The sequence below is a fragment of the Lycium barbarum genome, chromosome 7 (assembly GCF_019175385.1).
Source record: "Lycium barbarum isolate Lr01 chromosome 7, ASM1917538v2, whole genome shotgun sequence".
Lineage (NCBI taxonomy): Eukaryota > Viridiplantae > Streptophyta > Magnoliopsida > Solanales > Solanaceae > Lycium > Lycium barbarum.
Window position 1 is genome coordinate 126003296 of NC_083343.1, and position 20850 is coordinate 126024145.

The window sequence follows — 20850 nt, forward strand, 5'->3', positions numbered from 1 at the left end:
TTCTCCCTGTTATAAAACCAAGGCATAAACTTTACTTTACTTTTATTTTTAATGATGATGATTAACGTTGCCGGAATTTTCTTAATCATCGGACTTTCCGTCCTTGCCACCGTGGAAGGACGTAATGTCTTAAAACTTCCATCGGAAGGTTCTAGATTCTTCGATAAAGCCGATGATGATTCTGTCGGAACAAGATGGGCCGTACTTCTTGCCGGATCAAATGGTTATTGGAATTATAGACATCAGGTGGTTATTTCGACTATTTTGGCTATTTTTTAAAATTACTACAAGTTGTTTTCCTTCTGATCTATTTCATTTTTATTTTATTTTTGTAATATCTGGATATAGGTACATGCTTTTTAAATGAGTTAAACGTCAAAAATACACTTGAACTATCAATTGTTTTCTTTTCGTAAATAAACTAACTGTTTTTTTCCTATATGAATATGTATTAAAACACACCTCCGAGCTGATTAGACCAACTATTAGGAGCTCCCTCTTCCTACGCTAACTATTACCATCTACTCAACTAGATGTGTTTTAATATATAGATGATATAGTTCAGGACCAGGGGCGGAGCCACATTGGGCCAAGGGGTTCATCCGAACCCCCTTCAGCCCAAAAAAAAAAAACATTGTTTATACATGGCTAGAATTATTTTTTATGTTTATATAGTAGATGTTGAACCCCTTTGGCTCTTCGTATGTTTACTTTTTTATATTTTGAACCTTCTTAATGAAAATTCTGGCTCCGCCACTGTTGAGGACAACTGATAGTTGTAGTGAGAAACTCGCGAAAAGGTGATAGTTTAGGTGTGTGTTTTTATCATTATCTCTTTTTAAATACTATGTACATAGATGGTTGCTGCGGAGAAACATTTTCATTATATCATTTTTGATGTTTTTTGTTTGGTTGGTTGAATGAGCTAGCGAGCTAGAAACGTGTACTTGGATGCAGATTTTCATGTATATCAGTATGCGTTCACAAGTTCTAGGTTTTCGTTTGATGTAAATTTGAACCTTGGGAACCTAGAAAAGCTGATACTGCACTTATTAGAATTTGGACTTTAGTTATATTTTAGTACTTGTTAAAACCAAATGTTATGGACTGACAATTATATGGACACGGTGTCATACTTTAAAAAGCTAAACTTTCATCATTATTAGTCTAAAATTTCTTTGAGCACGCGATAGGTCTCTGCTGGTGACCACCACAAGAGATAAATTTTCTCAGTTGATTCTCTTATAATATCATTTGAGACTTGTGGGCACTTTCCCGCTGAGATTTTCTGATTCTTATTTGGATTCTTTTCTTCTATTTGTCTTGATCTCGAGCAGCTTGTATGAAGCAATGGTTTTCATGTGAATATTTTCATGCCCACTAAAGAAATCAAGGGCGTTGGTGTCGGTCAGATCTTAGCATACTAGATAATTTGATAGTTTGGAACATGTGATCCTTTTGTTATTTGAGTCCTCATCTAGTGGTGGTACATTTGACAAATGGAGCCTTTTTCTTGCACTACATTTTACCAAAACTAAGCTTGTTGTAGCTTTCAGATCTTGTGAAATGCATCCCGTTACAATAACCAGCCAGTTAAAAAACAAATCCGTTTATAAAAAGTTTAGCTAAGACAGCATTTTCCTTCTTTTTGATAAATCAGATTTGGCAATAGAGAATGGAATAAACCGGCTTCTAACTGTAATGTTGTGAAGTGTCTATATAATTTTTCTTTTTTCATATGTTTACTAATTAATAAGCCTCGTCAACCTTGACTTTCTTATCAGGCTGATGTATGCCACTCGTATCAGCTGTTGAGAAAAGGTGGTCTCAAAGATGAAAATATTATTGTGTTCATGTATGATGACATTGCTTACAATAAAGAGAACCCAAGACCAGGAGTTATCATTAATAGTCCTGCTGGCGAGGATGTTTACAAAGGAGTCCCTAAGGTAGGTGTTTTTCATCATAGTTTAGTATGTACCTAAACTATACTCCTGTCTCATGTGCTATCTCTCGAGGCAGGATTACACTGGAAATCATGTTACTGTGGACAACTTTTTAGCTGTTCTCCTTGGTAACAAAACTGCTCTTACTGGAGGTAGCGGGAAGGTGGTGGATAGTGGTCCAAATGATCATATTTTCATATTCTATAGTGATCATGGTGGCCCTGGTGTGCTTGGTAAGTAGCTTATTCATGTCCCTTTGGGTTGTTGCTTTGCTTTCATGTCCCTCTGGGTTGTTGCTTTGCTTTCTATATCTTGCGCATTTAATACTAATTTGTCATGAAATGTGTGATCACCTTATATTACGGCTTTGCATCTAAGCTTCAACTCGAGACGACAAGACCTTTTTGTCTATTGAATATGAATGATGTCTATTCGTTCTGGTTCTAGTCAGGCAAGCAAATAATCTTTATTTATTGTTGTCTTTGGTAATTATCTGCTGAATCCGCTTATACCTTTGAATATTCTGTTTGTCATTTGAGTTCAGTATGCCGATTGGTTTACCAATATAAATTGTGGCATTGGTCCCCTAATCCAACCTCTCCCCCAAATCCAAACCAAATTATATGAGGCAAAATATCTCTAAGAAACAAGAACTTTATACTCATGATTCCAATATCACAAATTGACCTTTCCTCTACCATCCTAATTGGCAATGACATGGTTTGTATACTATAGACAGCTATGGGGAATGAAATCACCAGTACAAAGCTTAAATGTAATCTCTATCTATCTTGTCTCTTTACAGTGTCTGTTCATGAACCACCTTCACTTTCAGTCGTCATGCTTTGAGTGAGCACCTCTGTCTGTACTCTGTAGTTCTATTATTTTGTGGATCAATGAGAAAGTGGTATTTTCTTGGAAGTGAAATAAAAGATGTTTAGATAGAATAACATCCTTTAAGTGTTGCGTGTTTGCTGTCAGTCGACTATAGTTTCATAAACTTGGTTTGTGGCATTGTAGGTTGCATACATTATATCACTACCATTTTTACATATCTATATGCTGTCATGTATACTAGGGATGCCTACCAATCCTTATCTATATGCCCGTGATCTGATTGATGCGTTGAAAAAGAAGCATGCCGCTCGAACATATAAAAGCTTGGTGAGCTGTTATATTCAATGCAATTTTTAATATTTCTGAAGTCATTTTCTCATTTTCCCTTTATTTTTAATTATTTATTCTTTTGTTTACTATTTCCAGGTACTGTACATTGAAGCTTGTGAGTCCGGCAGTATCTTTGAGGGCCTTCTTCCTGAAGGTTTAAATATTTATGCGACAACAGCTTCAAATGCCGTAGAGAGCAGCTGGGGAACCTATTGTCCTGGAGATCATCCTAGTGCTCCTCCGGAATATGAGACCTGCCTGGGTGACTTGTATGCTGTTTCCTGGATGGAGGACAGGTACGTGCAGCTTTCTGAATTTTGCCAGCCATTTTGTATAATTACTAATGTCAAGAGTTGGATGATATTGAGTTTTAATTGTTCTATGCTTAAATGACTATGAAACTTGTGCTTGTCCTTTTTCTCCTGACTTTACTTGAAATTCTTGAGATCTGTTGATTTATTGTTTCGTCAAGTCTTAGAGGTTGAACTAGTCTTATATTCCTTGCGGGAGGATGTGCCAGTGCTTACTAAATTACATGCATGTGAGCTGTGACTTGCCAATGCAACGAGGGAGCGACTTGTTATATGAGGATTATGTTTTCATTACTTGTCCTTTTTAAATTTAGACTTTAAATTACGCTCTGGGTTTTAAGTTTAAGAACTACAATTGTGCTTATAAATGGTCTCATTAGCCCTATACTTTGCTGCTGACCCATTTTGTGTCTCAATTTCTGAGCAGTGAAATGCACAATTTGCGGACTGAAAATTTGAGGCAGCAGTATCACCTGGTAAGTGCTTGTGGACATTGAAAATCAAGTCATCTCGCTGATGTGGTAGTTTAGAACGTAAAAATAATAACAAAATAAGGAATTTAGAATGCTGAAGCAAATGTTTCACTATTGTTGAAAGCGAGAAGAAAGGGGTTTCATGAGTAACTATCTGATGATGTAGTTTCTCTCTATGCTTTATAAGGGTTCCATTTAAATCATTATGTGTAGTTACGTCTCTACTGCTGGTTTTTTGCAGGTCAAAAAGAGAACTGCTCATGGAAATTCTGCTTATGGTTCCCATGTCATGCAATTTGGTGATCTACAGCTGAGTATGGATTCTCTGTTCATGTATATGGGTACAAATCCTTCAAATGATAACTACACTTACGTGGATGACAATTCGTTGGGGGCATCATCAAAGGCTGTCAACCAGCGTGATGCAGATCTGTTGCATTTCTGGGACAAGGTATGCTCCAATAGTTTTCGTGTTTTTATTGGCAGAACTCAGAGATTCCTGAGTTTGAGGAAAGGGAGTTTACACTACACATAAGAAGCAATAATATCAAATATTAGCTATAACGTCTTGAGACAAATTAGTTAACGGTATGTCCTCTTTAAAAAATATGTTTGCACCATGTTGCCACTAAGGCTGCCTTGTTAGATAACCATATTAATGTGGTATAGCTGTTTCCAAAAAGACAATAGCATTACATTTATGAACGATAGTCATGCTAAACAGGCAGTACTGGTTTTTAGTTCCTGTCGCTATGTTGTCACTTTCGATTTTTCTCTCCTTGCTAATTTATATGACACTCTATTTATGATGTCCCAAGTTGTTTGTCGCTATTCCATTAACAATATTATCCAGCTTTCAAAAGTCAAATGCATTTAACGTTCTACTTTTGAACTTTGGTGCTATTTTTTTCTCCACCAAACTAATTTTCATCATTATTTTAATATTAAAATTTGTTAAAATGTTTTTCTATCAGACCAACTTTTCCAATTATTAATTTACTATTTTCTTCCACTGCCACTTTATCTTAAACTCGTGTCTACTCAAACATATGTTGTATGAAAAGGGACCCAAGGAGTATAATCTTTTTAAATAATCTAAAAGATTCAATAACAACATCCCAGTGAAATCCCACATCGTAGGGTCTGGGGAGGGTAGAGTGTACGCAGACCTGACTCCTACCAAGGTAGGACGGCTGTTTTAAATAATCTAAAAGATTCAATAGTTCATACAAATTGGCTAAGTAATATTTCAGATATTAACTCAGGAATTTGATTGATATCCAATGTTTCAGAAGGAAAAGATAGTCTTGGACTTCCCATGGGTAGTCTGACCAATTCTTTTGCTCTCGACATAGTCTAATCGGGGAACTTTAATGGTGTTCCAAGGTTGTGCTAAGCTGCAATGAGATATTTTTAACAAGGAACATATTGTAATTCTCAGGTCTTATGTGTTTATATATTAATTGGCTGCATTACCGAAAATTCGTGCCCAATTTGTCTGCTTATGATGTTCATAATGAGCTGTGTAGCCTATGTGCCTCTGATGTGAAATGCTTTATTGCTGACTTTCCTGTTCTTCCCCAATGCTGGGCAGTTCCGCAAGGCTCCTGAAGGCTCTGCTCGGAAAGTTGAAGCTCAGAAACAATTCACTGAAGCTATGTCACACAGAATGCACCTAGACGCTAGCATTGCCCTTGTTGGTAAGCTTCTGTTTGGAATTCAAAAAGGTCCTGAGGTGCTGAAGCGTGTTCGGTCTGCTGGTCAGCCTCTTGTTGATGACTGGGCGTGCCTTAAATCCTTCGTAAGTACAAAAAAGCTGCAATCTCATAGAGTTGATTTCGTAGCTTGACTAAATAGAACATACTTAGATTTTTGTGGCTTTTATGTCTCAGAAATCAAACTAATTTATCTTATGTGCAGGTACGAATGTTTGAGACACACTGTGGATCGTTATCCCAATATGGAATGAAACACATGCGCTCCATTGCCAATATCTGCAATGCTGGAATTAAGATGGAGCAGATGGTGGAAGCATCAGCACAAGCTTGCCCGAGCGTCCCCTCCAATACTTGGAGTTCCCTCCGTGGGGGTTTTAGTGCATAAATGCCACGGAATGTGCAGTCTCACACTTTGATGCTGGTAATAGTAAAACTACCATTATCGGTATCAAGATTCATGTCTTGTTTGTAAATTGTGATTTGATTCTTGGTACTAGTGAAGTTTACCATTATTGGTATCAAGACTCATGGTCATGTTTGTAAATTGGTGCTCTATTGGCATAATGGCTACTCTGTAAATATAGCTGAAAAGCACACTTGTATCCTCTTTAATATATTTGGGAGCACATTTCTCATTGTAAGTAAAGGGTAAAGTCCTCAATAACATGTTATTTCTCTTCAGGAACAAACTAAAGTCAAACCCATTGCACAAATGTTCTTTTTTGGAGGCCACTATTTAAATAGATCTGTGTACAAAATATAATTTTATCTTAACTCCCTTTTAAAGGCGAAATGTACTTCAATGGGCTAACGGCGACATACTTTGAAGAGTAGCCTAAAAGTGCCATAGGGTGTAAATAACAGGTAATATAGTTGATCATTGGATTTCTGTGACGTTTTTGTGATTTTTTCTGAACCAACCGGTTTAACATTCCCTCTTGAGTTAGAAATTCATTTTTCTTTATTCTTTCCCTTCTCAATAACAATTATTTGTTTCAACATTGCAGGTTTAATCATTTAAATTAAGGGTGCATGATGTATCAACACTTGCTCTCAAATTAAAATGGTTTAGCTTTGCTTGTGCTCTTCTTTGCAATTTCGTTAATCAAACTCATATCTGGTGGATTTAATGTTGCTTCTCTTTATTACAATGACAAGATATGCCCAAAAATATATGCTTCTCTTTTGTCACAACAATAAGATAGATATGCCACAAAACAAAACATACTCAATGTATCAAATCATCTAATGTGATTTTCGCATTTAGTTCTAGCAAGAAAATGCACTAGATTTAGGATTTGAAGCTTATGAATTTCTATAACGGCCTCAAGTTAATATACGATAATATCTAGGTTCACAGTCAACAATTTATACATATTTAAAATTTCTCAATACATATAGGTTACAAGCTAGATCCGCCTGTGTGCACACATGTACCTAACTTCTAAGGAAACACGAACATACGTTTTCCTTAAGACACAATTTTGGAAATCACTCTAGCAAGTAAAAGCAAGATTACTTCTAATAAAAGAAATACAAAGGGTCATGCACCTGTGAAGACAGCACTAAATCAGATAATCTTGCATGACCAAAAGAAGATAGAGCTCATCAACACTGATATGTTTATATTCTTAGATTGGCTTAGACTAAGCAACAAAAAGATCACTGTACAGGAAGAAGTTGAGGTGAAAGAAAGGGGGGGTTACATACTTGCTAGATTACCCACCCACATTAGTTCTCCATAGAACACCAAAACAAGAAGGATGAGAAACAGTACAACTAGGGAGAGTTGGTTTGATTTGTCAAATGTTTATGATATCATTGGCTAGAGACAACGACAGCATTTTCATCAGCTGGTGCCGAGTCAGAGACAGCTGTCTTCTTTGTAAGAGACTTGGGAATGTCAAGGTCATCTTGCACACAACGTTGCTGAGGATGGGAAAGAAGCGTACACATATGACGGAATAGGACACGAGTAAGCCCCTGACCACTCTCAAATATGTAACCCTCGTATTCACTGACATGTTCCAGGGCCTCAACGAGGCCATCATACACCTTTTGAGGGCAATTGTCAGGTCCAGGCTTGTCATGAAGGTAAACTACATCCAAGGTGAAGAGCTTTTGGGTCGCAGGCCATTGATGCTGAGGTGGCATAGATGACCTACAATATAGAAGTATCTGCATAATAAAGAGAACACAACGTGTTAATTAACACTTCCTAGCAACCAATTATACAGCAGAAAATAAAATTTGCAAGCATTAGATGCTTTACGAGATTGCATTAAAAAATCATTCGGAATAATATTGGCCTGAAACAAATTTAAATGAAGCAACATGGTCAGTGAGGAGTCATAGGCGTAGTTATTGTTGTTGTAATCATTCAGAATAAAGCATCTGGTGAAAATGGTTCAAACTCATAAAAGTTAGCAGTAGATCAAAGGATTAGAATAACTGGATTTCACGAAGGTAAAAACCCATTTTAGATGCCACAAAACACAGGAACACATAGATACTGGACTGATAAGAGAGAGAAAGATCTTGTAGGCACTCTCAGAACCACGCATTCAAAAGATTCACTACTATATCACAATCTGCTTAGGTAATTTTCGACCTTCTGCCACTGAACTATGCAGTACTTCTAAATTTTGCTACTGTAACAGACTAATTATTACCTACAAGTAGCACGATACCATAGACATGAAAGAATAGAATAACTTGCACACACAACTCAAATGTCATTTTAGTACACAAGCTTAAGCATTGTCAAAATAATCAAATCTAAATCACTTCTGACTTAACACTGTAGTAGCTGGAGGTTTCTTGTATAAACTAGAACTTCTCGGTCAGTAAAACTAATTGATAGTTGAAGGAGGTGACAGCTGGTGATTATGCTTGCAATATGACCTTTGATACAAGTAAAGACCTTTTCTAAAGGAAGTTGAAGACACCTGAACATACTCTCAGCCGCATCCTTTATTTGCCTTGACAAACGCCATATGTAATCCTTGTCAGATATATCTCACATCCAAATCAATATCAACCTGAACTGGCGTGATCTTTCTCAAACGATCAATCTGGACTGGTGTGATCTTTGTCAGATTCATGTGATTTCAAGAAAATAACTTTCCCTTCTTCTCTAGCTTTTCTGCATGCTGTTCTTTGTAATAAGCAACTACTTGAAACTCACTATCAGATGTGATTCTTTTTCATCTTTACGTCTTTCCATTAAGGGATTATTTCTCTACACAACTTTAGCATTCCATGACCCAGTCGAAATATATCTAATGACGTCTGGAAGCTATTTAAAGCGTTCCTTGTCAACCTTAATCCCAGAGACTAGTTTACTGTTTTTGGTTGCCTTAAGTTAGGTCTTTTCCCTGCAGTAGAGAGACTAATCTCTTGGGCTTTAAAGTGTTTTGGCATGAGAATTTACAGATGGAAAGAGAAACATCTTTGTAGACTTAAAACTCATCAAGTTTCCCAAAATAAAATTCTCGTTTGAGATGGCTATGAGATGTGCAAATAGAGAACATCTTTTATTTTTGCATATACATAAGAAACACCACTGACATCGTGATAGTTAATTCACCACTACTGATTCAAGGACTGATAATGAATAAGATGAATGGCTAAACAAAGAAGAAGACGAATCCATTAATTTTGTAATCTAGGCCAATTAGATCAACTATAACGGAAGTGTTTCTTTTCAACAATAGCATGTAGGAAACCTTATGACCTCTTCGTTTCAAGAAACACCAATTTAGCTCAATTATAAGTGGCATGAAATAAAGCAAACACAAGGAAATAAGAAAACATTATTAATTGTAAATGTTAATCTCTTTCTCCCCTTCAGTTGGATCTATTATCTTTTCTGAGAACAAGCTAAGGAGTATGCTGATCTTTGCATTTTATTCACAAAAAGAACCCAAAGTACGTTTCCAAAGTTAGAATTCTTTGCCCCGCTCTCACGGTGGTGCTAGGATATTTGTCTAGTTGTACTCCTAATATCTTGTTTGCCAAGATGGAACTGCATCATCTAAGAGAAGTCATTCAGATGGTGCTTGTTTTCTGCAAACATTCAACCTCAGAAACCAAAGTCTCAATATTGGTTTGACAGGCACAAAACCAAAGTTGTTTCTGAACTTCTCTTCCATTTCACTTAACAGCTTCTTGCAACACGTGCCTTATTAACTAGGAAAACGTTACCACAAGAAAAAGGTTTAGCTTTGCAGCATGTCACTGGAAATGGTTGGACTTCAGGTGGCAAAAGCTCTGAAATTTAGCAGTGAACATAATATCTAGGGAAAATATATTCATAGAAGGAGAAAAAGAGAAAAGAATGAATAAGTCTAAGAATCCAAAAAGGTTACTCTACTTCAAGCTCATACGAGCTCTTAGTTCTTTTTTTTCTTTTTTTTTTTTGATAAAGGTAACATCTTGTATTCATATCCAAAAGCAGCACTTGGAAGTGCTGAGGGGTAATTACAAACTCATAAAAAAAGCCATGGTGAAGCTGTCAAAAGCTAGTCTAAAACTAGTCTGCTATATCATTACAATTTGCCTATAAAATCTATCAAATCCCCTACATCCCCCAATAAGTTCTGTTTACACCAAAAATATAAGACACTAAGAGCCTGTTTGGATGGGCTTATGCCTATGAGCTGCAAGCTTATAAGCTGCTTTAGATAAGCTAAGTCAAATGGGCCCAATTATTTTTTTGAGCTTATTTTAAGCACAAAATGACTTTAAGCTGGCCAGTCAAACACTCAAAAAAGCTGAAAACAGCTTATAAGCAACTTATAAGCCAATCCAAACGGGCTCTAAGATAATTCATCCTAAATTTATGGATGGAGTTGTTTTTGTCTTCAAAAAGTCTTAGTTCATAACAGTATAACAATCCTGGTTGCCAAAAGATATAACCAGCTGTTTAGTAGCATTCTCACCTACTTTGACCAATGTGTTGTTTGTAAATTAAAATGACCCAATTTGAAAGTAATTAGCAATACAAAGGACCTTTGAAAACCCACAATCACTCGAACAACCTGTTGACAACTAACAAAGCAACTCCTATACCATTACATATTCCTACAACACTACCAACCACATGATGAAGCAAGGCCAATTTTCTTGAGTTGATGTGTTCATCTTAATAGCTAAGAAATAATTCTAGAGAATAGAACACAACTGCTCATTACATTGGACCAAAAAATGAATAGCTGATTTACCAAGCGCGTCATTCATATGCAAAATAGCCTCTATCATTTTCTTGGCATACCAAATATTAACTTTCTCAATATCAAAAAATCAGCACCAACATCAGCACAAGATGTCCTAAAGTAAATAAAATGAAAAGACAGACATTGGTGATTGCTAATCACATCCTTACCACCCGGAGTATCCGATTTTGTGCACGTGACTTTTTCGCTTCATGAGCTGCCACCCGAAATAGTTGAGTAAGGTCTGCATGGCCAGAAGGTGCATCTACAGCAGAGATACCCCGACATGCAGAAATTATCGAGTCAAGCTCACTAGTAAACTCTTTCCGAACCTTCATCAATAGAAATTTGAGAAGATGAGTCAATTTCAATACTCTACGGCCACCTAATCCTCCCACAAGTAAAATGGAACTGGAAGATATGGAACTGATAAGAAAACTCAAGCAAGCCACAAAAGTTTTAATGAACTTATACTGCAATAAGAACATAAACATATTGCAGAGCAGGTCTTGGTAGCCATCACTATAAGCTAGAATAATTTTATAATACTGTTCGAAATCATTCATCAAAATTGAATACATCATAATAGTGCAACGGGAAAAGTGAGAAGAAAGTGCGTCAAAGTTAAGGAGATATTCTAAACTACTCACACACTTTTACAAACTCTGTCAAAGCAATTTCATACTAAGAAGCAAGATTCAAGGTCCTAAAAAGCAAGCATTCCTACCAGTGACAACAAAATGTTTCATGATTGCAATGATTAAGTTTGACAAGTTGTACGATAACAATATGATAGTGATGAAGAATGAAAGTAATGTGTTGAAATAAAATCTGAAGCATCCTCCACCATTAACTGTATTGAATTTCTTTTAAGAACTCTAGAAAGACTACTCAATTGCAAGGTTAGAGTGTGGCCACAGAACATGCTTTAGAAGACTAATGCACCACCTAAAGTTGCAGGTTTTGGATGGATAACAGCTCATGAAGCGTGTCTAAGTCAGGAGGTATAACAGAGAAGGGGATACACCTTCAAAACTCGGGGATAATGGGCCTGTCCCTCTACCCCTCTCCACTTAAATAAAGCTTTCATAAATGTTTGAAGAAATAGCAGTAAAATTACCCAAAAAGCGAATTTGCCAAGAAAATATGTAAGAAACCCACTTATTTTCCATTTTCCAAGAAAATATTTTCCTTCATACCGAACACATCCCAAGTATTCAACAATTGCATCTGGGTATCTGACATTCTATATAATATGAACATTACCCAATTCAAACTTCAACCAACTTTCAATCAGCAACACAAAATAACTACTCCCTTTGTTTCAATTTGTTTGTCTTATTTTCCTTTTTCGTCTGTATCAAAAAGAATGACTCTTTCCTCTCTTTTTTGACAAATCTTTAATTCCAACTTTCCACATGGGACGTTTAAAGGGCATTTTGGTACATTATACCTATCTTTGATTCAAGACTAAGAGAATCCAAAGTCAACCTTTACTTTCTTAAACTGAGCCTTGTCAACGCCAAGCTCACTATCAACCCATCAACTTTCGACGTGACATATTTAAGACCACAAGATTAAAGGGCATTTTAGTACATTCTACATATATCTTTAATTCAAGACTAACAGATTCAAAAGTCAATCTTTACTTTCTTAAACTCCGTGTCAAGTCAAACAAGACAAACAAATTGAAACGCGGAGAGTATAAAAGAAAACAAAAGAGAAAATGGGATTAGAAGAAAATGCAGTAAATTTTTTTCTTACCCAAAAAGCTGATTTACCAAGACCAGCAAAAGCGAAACGGTGATCTAGATTAATAGTAAGCTTAGCGTTGACAAAGAGAAGGATGGCTTGTTTAATTGAATCCAACCTTGTATATGGTCTGCCACCTGCACCCGAAACTTTCATTTCAACAAGTGATTCGTTGTTGTCAACATCTATACAGAACAGTATGTCTTCACTTGCTAATCGATTTGGTGAAAGATTGTAAGTTGGTGGTGGTGTTGAACCTTGTCCTTCTATTACCTCCATTTTCAAGAACTGTTTACTGATCTCTCTCTCTATATATAGTTCGCTTGCTATTTTGAGAGAGTTAGGTCTTTCCTTTTCGGGTTTCTATGTTCCTTGGAGGATTTTGTGTTTGCTTTCTTCAATGGCAACTTTGTCCCCTGGGCTTTTATCTTTTCTGATTTTTGAAGTAAAAATAGCATAAATTATAGCGTAATATACATGTATATACATATAAGGAGAAATATTTATGAAATTTAATGGTAATTTTTTATTTACAAAATATAATATTATAAATCTTATAACAAACATATTTTTTTAAAAAAATATTTTTTATTTTTTTCTCTAAAAAATTTATGTATGAAATGTGTATATCTCGCTCAAGGCTTAAAATATTCGCTCAAAATTTAGTGTATGAAATGTATATATCTCGTTCAAGACTTAAAAAATCACCTCGAAATTGTATGTATGAAAATGGTATGAAATTTGTATCTCGCTTAAGGCTTAGAATTTCGCTCACATTTTGGTGTATAAAACTCATGTTGAATTTCTGTAAAATTAATACAACTATGACAATATCGTATACAACTTTGATACAACATTCAAGACTTAAAACAATAGCTTAAATTTTTATGTATGAAATGTGTATATCTTGCTAAAGGCTTAAAAAATTCGCTCAAATTTTATATATAAAAAACCTATGAAATGTGTATATCTCGATCAAGGTTTAAACATTATGCTCTTATGTATGAGAATGGTATGAAATGTGTATATCTCGCTCAAGACTTAGAATTTCATTCACATTTTGTGTATGAAAAATTATATTAAAAATTTCGCTTACACATACATTTTTCATACAGCTTTCATACACAAAAACTTGAGGTAATTTTTTAAGCCTTTGAGCCAATATATATATATATATATATAAAATAAATTATTTTCTGAAAATAAGATAAAAAATGAAAAATATATGAAAATCCGTCATGTTTCGTAAAATATCGTTATGTTATGTAAATAAGGAAAACTATCGTCACATTTCGTAAATATTTCTCCTTAACATGTATATATACGTAGTTTTCCCATTATTATGTTGGATGTTTGTTTTTTCTCTCTTTTCCACATAAAACATGGCATTAATAATGCAATATTGTGTTCATGTTTTTCTTTCCGCAAAACTGATTAATGCATAAATTACGATATGCAACCAACCCCAAGGGGTCATTTGGTTTTTGATTAAAGTGAAATATTTATAAATCAGTATGATTAGTACCTACGTAACAAATCTAGCACACAAAATACAACATTTAGTTACTAGTTTACATGCATAACAAAATATGTATAAATTATAAAATAATTTATATAGAAAAATAGATGAAATAATTAATACATAAATAATTAAGGGATATTTTCAAAAATATATAACTTTTGAAAATATTTATGCCATGTAGCGTAATATATAATATTATACAACATTGTATCTTGTGGGAAATCATTATACATAATTTATCAATCCTTATAGAAAGTGTATAAAAAGTATTTATACACAAATATGTTAAAAATCGAGTGTGTATACACAAAGTATAAGCTATGTGGTGTAAATATTTTAAAAAATCGACATAAATCATAATTTTCTCAATAATTAACCTCGTATAACTAATTCTCACATCAATCACACCTAGATAACTCTAATGGATAAAAATAACACTATAGTTCTTCAATAGGAGTAACTAATTTTTAAAATTAATTATACCTCAATTTTATCCTATCTAAATATGAAATAATTAATTATACTCTATGAGCCCGTTTGGATTGGCTTACAGCTTAAAGCTGTTTGCAGCTTATAAGCTGAAAAAAATAAGTTGGGGTAGTCCAACTTATTTTTTTTGGCTTATAAGCTGTTTTCAGCTTATAAGCTGCTTTAGATAAACTAAGTCAAATGGGTCCAATTATTTTTTTGAGCTTATTTTAAGCATAAAATGACTTTAAGCTGGCCAGCCAAACACTCAAAAAAACTGAAAATAGCTTATAAGCCAACTTATAAGCCAATCCAAACGGGCTCTATCTCTCGTACCAAACGAGCCCAAATTCCAATATTCGGCGCGCGCTTTTCCATGTTATTTAGGGTTTTTCTTTCTCTTCTTTTCAGGCTGAAAATACAGAGCGACAAAAAACACAGAACCAGGATATCTATAACTGATAGGTAAAAAAAAAAAAAAAAAAAAAAAAAAAAAAAAATTGGAATGTGAATTTGGGTTCTAATATGAGAATTAGAGTGAATTCTGCATCTAATTTGAATGTTTTCTCAGTCATTTTTGATGATTATTTTCTGTTTATTTTAAGTTATCCAAACTGAGAGAATTATAAAAGAGGAAATGTTGTGTTCTTGCATTAATTTTTGTTGTTGTTCATAAAATCAGACGAAGAATGTTAGCATCAGAAGTGAAGTTTGTCAATTTATGTTCAGCATTTTAATATTTTTCCTCAGTTAAGTTGTACGGGGCCAAGGCAGCCAATTGCACAAAGCATCCTATCCCCGCTAGAAGGGCCGCTAGAAGGGTCTGAGGAATATCCCCGCTAGAAGGGTCTGAGGAAAGGCCACAGGTGTGACGTAGACAGCCTAACGCAGCATCAGTAGCTGCTTCCACGGCTCGAATCCGTGACACTGAGGTCACATGGATAACTTAAAATTAGAGTGAATTCTGCATTTATTTTGGATGCTTTCTAGTCATCTTTGATGATCATTTTCAGTTTATTAGTTATTGAAAAACATAGGGAATTAACAGAGGAAATGTTGTGTTATTTGTGGATTATTCCTTCCATTTTTAAAACAAATCAGATGAAGAATGTTAGCATTAGAAGTGCAGTTTTTCAATTTATCATTCAACTTCTTTTAAGTACTTGAATAATATTTTTTCTTAATTAAGTTGCATAGTGTATAATAAAGTTTTCATCTTTGCTATTTGAAGGAGTGAGTGGTTACATAGAGACTATACAGTTGTATAAGTTAATATGGAGGTTTGCGGCGGAGCTGCAGTGATGGGTTCTTCTTTTCAGCAAACTATTTGGGTTAGGGGATCAGCTTTCCCTTTAAAGGGTGAAATGAAACTAAATGAGGTCAAATTACAGTCTCTTAGGCCTTGCAAAGCCTCTCAAATTGATGGGAGTTTGGTCACAGGAAGGCCTCCTTCTTCAGTTTCTGTTCCTATCCCAGAAATGGCAGGTGAGTTTTTCAAACTTTCATTTTATTCTACATTTACATACATGTGAAGACTATGCTGCACGTTCTAGTTGACAAATTTTTTCCGCTTTATTGCCTGTTTGGCCAAGCTTTCAAAATCTGTCTTATTTTGAGAAGTGCTTTCGATAAGAAGTGCTAGTCCAAAAAGTACTTTTGGAGAGTAGCAGTTTATGTTTGGCTAATCAATTTGAGAATCACTTTTGCCAATATCTGTCATTTGTGCTTGTCCAAGGTTCCAAAAGTGCTTCTGGGGAAAAACTACTTTTTTTAGCTTCTTAAACAACTCCGACTACGATGCAAAAACACTTTTTTTCCCCTAAAAGCTTGGCCAAACACCTCAAATCTATGAAATAAACACTTTTTGTTTTAAAAAAAAGCACTTCTGGCTCTCCAAGAACTTGGCCAAACAGGTTGTTAGGCTCTTCTTGGCTTTTCTATGTGCTCTAGTTTGGGTACCTACTGCTAGTCTTTGATGTGTTTGTTCATTTGTAAGGGTTACATAATTTTTTTTTTGTGTTTGATCATATATTTAGTTATGTATATTTCAGATAGTTAGTTCAGATTTGATACTATCCTTGATTTATTTTTTGTCTAGTTGCCTATATTTTATGCTCCTATATTTTTGGGGGATGTGAAAGTTATCTTTTTTCTGGGATATATTCTGTCTACACAGCTGACTTAAATTATAAACCATATTAGTTAATGGACACGTTAAAACATCAGATGAAGTTTATGCTAAAAACTCTTAATCATTTTGACTGATGTGTAATCAAATGGGGGTCTGAACATCACTTGTATCAAGGAGTTGTTCTGACTTCTGTTCATGTGTTGTCTTACCTTCTTGTTGTAGGGAATGTGAATACTCTTTTTATTTCTCAAGAAATGTGGAACACGTGAACATTCGCAGATTCAGTGGGGTTCTGAATCAATTCCTAGATAGCTTGCCAATTTGCTGCATGGTCTGTGACTGTCTTTTTATTTCCTGTCTACTGTTGCTACATGCGAAGCCATCAGCTTGTGATCTTATAATATCTTTGAGATCAACCAGGCAATGACATTATTGTCAGAACTCAGAAGTTCTGGAACATTTTATTGCATGTTTGTCATGCATTTTTTTGTGACGAAAATGAATGCAATTTTTTTATTTTTATTTTTAATTTGGAAACCCTCCATGGTTCTCTTACTTGCTATAGTTTTCCCTTCCTTCTGTTTCCTATGTAAGGTTTGTGGTAGTCAAACCACTTCTTGGCGCTTTTCATTTCCTCATTCTAGTGGTACGTGATAGTTGAAGTTGATGAATTGAAATCATGGTTCTCGTACTTGCATAGTTTTCCTTCTCTTTCCTGTGTAAGGCTTGTGAGAGTCAAGCCAATTCTTGGCGCTTACATTCTAGTGGTATGTGATTGTTGAAGATGATGAATTGGAATCATGGATCCTAGCTTTTTCGTTTACTCTGTTACTTAAAACTGCCCATTGCACTTTCCAGGTGTTGGGAACAACTTTGTAGACTATGGATTGGGTGAAGCCGATCCTGAAGTTCGTGGTATTATTGACAAAGAGAAGGAACGTCAATTTCGAAGCTTAGAGCTTATTGCCTCTGAGAATTTCACATCTCGAGCAGTGATGGAGGCAGTGGGTTCTTGCCTTACAAACAAATACTCCGAAGGACTACCAGGCAAAAGGTAAATTTTACCCTGACGAGAAAAAATAAAAAAATAAATAAAAAGAAACATTTTCATATTAATTTTTCTTTATTAGTATTATTTTGATACCTTATTTGAAACGAAACGTGAAACTCTTCCTGGTCGCGAACTTGCTCTTTTTCTTTTTCCTTTTGTGTAGCTTATTTAACAACATCCTTCCTTTGTTTTTGTAAATAAATTCCTTATATCAGATATTATGGTGGAAATGAGTACATTGATGAGTTAGAACTTCTCTGTCAAGAGAGGGCTTTGGCAGCCTTTAACTTAGATGGAAAACAGTGGGGCGTCAATGTTCAACCCCTATCTGGTTCTCCAGCAAATTTTGAAGTTTACACAGCAGTTCTCAATCCACATGACCGGATTATGGTTAGTAATAAGCAGCCTCTTCCTATTGGTCTTCTAGATTTTTGTGGATTGATATTTATCTTTTTTCATGGTAATTCACTCAGGGATTGGACTTACCTCATGGGGGTCATTTGTCCCATGGATTTATGACTCCTAAAAGGCGAGTTTCAGGCACATCTATTTACTTTGAGTCCATGCCTTACCGACTTGATGAATCTTCAGGTACCGCGCACCTATATTTGTAGATACATTTAACCTTTAACTAGAATTGTCATCCGATTTGTTTTGACTTAACAGGCCTTGTTGATTATGACATGCTTGAGAAAACTGCAACCCTTTTTCGGCCAAAACTTATTATTGCTGGTGCTAGTGCATATCCACGAGATTTTGATTATCCTCGTATGAGAAAGGTACAAATATCTGGAGTTTGCTAGTCCGAGTTATTGCTCTATACTGATAATATCTCCCTGTTGATATCTTCATTTCTGCCATCTAAATAATTCTTTTGCGATACGTCCTGAAGATAGCAGATGCTGTTGGAGCCTTTCTCATGATGGATATGGCTCACATTAGTGGCCTTGTTGCAGCCTCCGTAGTTGCTAATCCATTTGAATACTGTGATATTGTTACCACCACAACTCACAAGGTATGATTTAAATTCTTGGAATTCTCTGTGCATAGCCATTTCAGCCCCTTCCACCCACCCAAAAATAATTAAAAACAAAATCACAGAAAAGACAAAGGGAGAAAGAAATGCAAAAATAATTTTGCTTATTTTATTTCCATTGGCCTGATTAACATTAATGGCAATGCTTATGTCCAGTCTCTAAGAGGTCCTAGAGGAGGAATGATCTTCTTTAAGAAAGATCCCGTCCTAGGTGTTGATCTGGAAACTGCCATCAACAATGCTGTTTTTCCTGGCTTGCAGGTCAGTTCCGTTTTCTTTCAACACTATTTTTACTTTACGTTATTCTCTTTTTCTCCCTTAATTGTTAAAACCTATCAATGCCTCAACAATACTGGCCTTTTGAGTTTTGGCTATATGTTGTATAATGTGGATGAGTTTGACTAGCAATAGCTTCGCTTGTCTTTACAGGGTGGTCCGCATAATCACACAATTGGAGGACTAGCTGTTTGTTTGAAGCATGCCAAATCACCTGATTTCAAGGCTTATCAGAACAAGGTAAACATTTTCCCATCTTTTCACTAGATTGTGGCCATTTGAGCGGGAAATGTAAATGTCATTTGTGTTTATTTTTGCAGGTGGTCTCTAACTGTAGAGCTCTTGCAAGCCGGTTAATGGAGTTGGGGTACAAGCTGGTCTCTGGAGGAACTGACAATCATTTGGTTCTACTTGATCTCAGGCCCTTAGTGAGTTTTGCATTTGCACTATTTCTTGTCCAGTTCTCTTTTCAACAGGAAAAATCAACTAGGACATGCAAATATACTGATATCTCAATAGTAGTTGGCCTGGTGGTAATTGGCTTGAGCCTTGGGGTGCTCCCTTTCAAGGTCTCAAGTTCGAAACCCACTAGGTGCAAACAATTTCTGAGGGCCATCGGACTGCCTAAATTACCCGTGGTGCACTTGCGGGAAACTCCTTGCCGAGGGCCTGTGCACCCCCGGGATTAGTCGGGGCTCAAAGAGACCCGGACACCCGGTGCTTAATCAAAAAAAAAAAAGTAGTAGATAAAACTCCTAAACTATTAAGCAGCATCACCTATAGTTTTGTTGAATTCTGTTGAAGAATTTTTTTTAAAATTTTGGCAGTTACTGGGGAATTGAAATGCAAGAATTCATTGTCAAAAAAAGAAAAGAAATGCAAGAATGCGAATTTGGTAAACATTGAATAAGTATGAATAATGATTCTGGTGGATCCATTTAAAATTAGTCGAAAACATGTAGGCAAATTCTGTGAAGGACATCCTTCTGCCGTTGCCTTGTTTGTATTTGTATATTGCCAGCTATAAGCACCAAGATGCAACCAAGCTGGTCTTCTAAACTTAGATTAACCAGTATGCATTTTTCAATTAGGGTCTTGATGGTGCTAGAGTGGAGAAAATACTTGACATGGCATCAATCACGCTCAATAAGAATTCAGTAGCCGGTAAGTATAGAAGCTTAACCATTATGATTTATTGTTGACATTTATTATCTTGTCCTTATACCGTCAATGAAACTGTAGGTGATAAAAGTGCACTAGTGCCAGGTGGTATACGCATAGGCTCACCTGCAATGACCACTCGAGGTTTCTCAGAGAAAGAATTTGTAACCGTTGCAGACCTCATTAACGAGGGTGTGCAGATAACTCTCGAGGCCAAGAACTTAGTCTCTAGTTCTAAACTCCAAGATTTCTTGAAGTTTGTCACTTCTCCGGAGTTCCCTTTGATCGATAAGGTGTTAAATTTGCAAAGCAGGGTTGAAGCTTTGACAACCCAATATCCATTGCCCGGCTTGTGATGAAACATTGGTGGAGATTCAATTGCTTGTAATAGCAAACTGGTTGTATGAATTGTATAACAGGCAGATTTTTGCCATTTGATAATGTAGGATGATCGCATGAACTGTTATGTATAATAGTTTGCCTTCAGATAATAAATTTCTGTTGTCCTGGAAAATGTAGAGTTCATCGAAGTGTTATCCCCCTCCTCTCTCTCTCGGGATTTAAAATGGAAGAAAGCTATCCAAGATTTCAAAAATATGGAGGGTGTTGCCAAAAAAAAGGA

At 35.6% G+C, this 20850-nt stretch overlaps 3 protein-coding genes across 4 annotated transcripts; 2 read left to right on the plus strand and 1 right to left on the minus strand.

Annotated features, from left to right (window-relative positions):
- LOC132604221 (vacuolar-processing enzyme-like) lies at positions 1–6261 on the plus strand. Its single transcript, XM_060317631.1, has 9 exons — positions 1–246; positions 1785–1949; positions 2023–2179; positions 3025–3110; positions 3210–3409; positions 3852–3900; positions 4139–4348; positions 5492–5698; positions 5818–6261. The coding sequence occupies exons 1-9, from the start codon at positions 52–54 to the stop codon at positions 5998–6000; spliced, it is 1452 nt and encodes a 483-aa protein (XP_060173614.1). The 5' UTR covers positions 1–51; the 3' UTR covers positions 6001–6261.
- Positions 6262–7214: 953 nt separating this feature from the next.
- On the minus strand, positions 7215–13004 carry LOC132604222 (uncharacterized). The gene is made up of 3 exons (XM_060317633.1): positions 12596–13004; positions 11002–11163; positions 7215–7793 (listed from the first exon to the last, which is right to left on the minus strand). Exons 1-3 carry the CDS (start codon positions 12860–12862, stop codon positions 7434–7436), a joined length of 789 nt encoding a protein of 262 aa, XP_060173616.1. The 5' UTR covers positions 12863–13004; the 3' UTR covers positions 7215–7433.
- A 1887-nt stretch (positions 13005–14891) lies between these two features.
- LOC132604223 (serine hydroxymethyltransferase 3, chloroplastic-like) lies at positions 14892–20742 on the plus strand. Of its 2 annotated transcripts, none has more exons than XM_060317634.1 (12): positions 14892–15038; positions 15805–16058; positions 17563–17758; positions 17971–18145; positions 18229–18346; positions 18422–18534; positions 18648–18770; positions 18948–19052; positions 19221–19307; positions 19388–19495; positions 20159–20231; positions 20310–20742. In XM_060317634.1, the coding sequence occupies exons 2-12, from the start codon at positions 15848–15850 to the stop codon at positions 20582–20584; spliced, it is 1584 nt and encodes a 527-aa protein (XP_060173617.1). In that variant the 5' UTR covers positions 14892–15038; positions 15805–15847; the 3' UTR covers positions 20585–20742. The 2 variants fall into 2 exon arrangements, with proteins under 2 accessions (XP_060173617.1, XP_060173618.1); XM_060317635.1 differs by lacking the exon at positions 14892–15038 and adding an exon at positions 15329–15505.
- The last annotated feature ends 108 nt before the right edge of the window (positions 20743–20850 follow it).

Coding starts and splice junctions, on each gene's coding strand:
- LOC132604221 (XM_060317631.1), top strand. CDS start 52: ATGATGATGATTAACGTTGCCGGAATTTTCTTAATCATCGGACTTTCC. Junction 1,950..2,022: donor TTTACAAAGGAGTCCCTAAG/GTAGGTGTTTTT, acceptor CTCTCGAGGCAG/GATTACACTGGAAATCATGT. Junction 4,349..5,491: donor TGTTGCATTTCTGGGACAAG/GTATGCTCCAAT, acceptor AATGCTGGGCAG/TTCCGCAAGGCTCCTGAAGG.
- LOC132604222 (XM_060317633.1), bottom strand. CDS start 12,862: ATGGAGGTAATAGAAGGACAAGGTTCAACACCACCACCAACTTACAAT. Junction 11,164..12,595: donor TTGGTAAATCAGCTTTTTGG/GTAAGAAAAAAA, acceptor CTATTGATGAAG/GTTCGGAAAGAGTTTACTAG. Junction 7,794..11,001: donor AAAATCGGATACTCCGGGTG/GTAAGGATGTGA, acceptor TTTATTATGCAG/ATACTTCTATATTGTAGGTC.
- LOC132604223 (XM_060317634.1), top strand. CDS start 15,848: ATGGAGGTTTGCGGCGGAGCTGCAGTGATGGGTTCTTCTTTTCAGCAA. Junction 18,535..18,647: donor ATTATCCTCGTATGAGAAAG/GTACAAATATCT, acceptor TACGTCCTGAAG/ATAGCAGATGCTGTTGGAGC. Junction 19,308..19,387: donor TCAAGGCTTATCAGAACAAG/GTAAACATTTTC, acceptor TTATTTTTGCAG/GTGGTCTCTAACTGTAGAGC.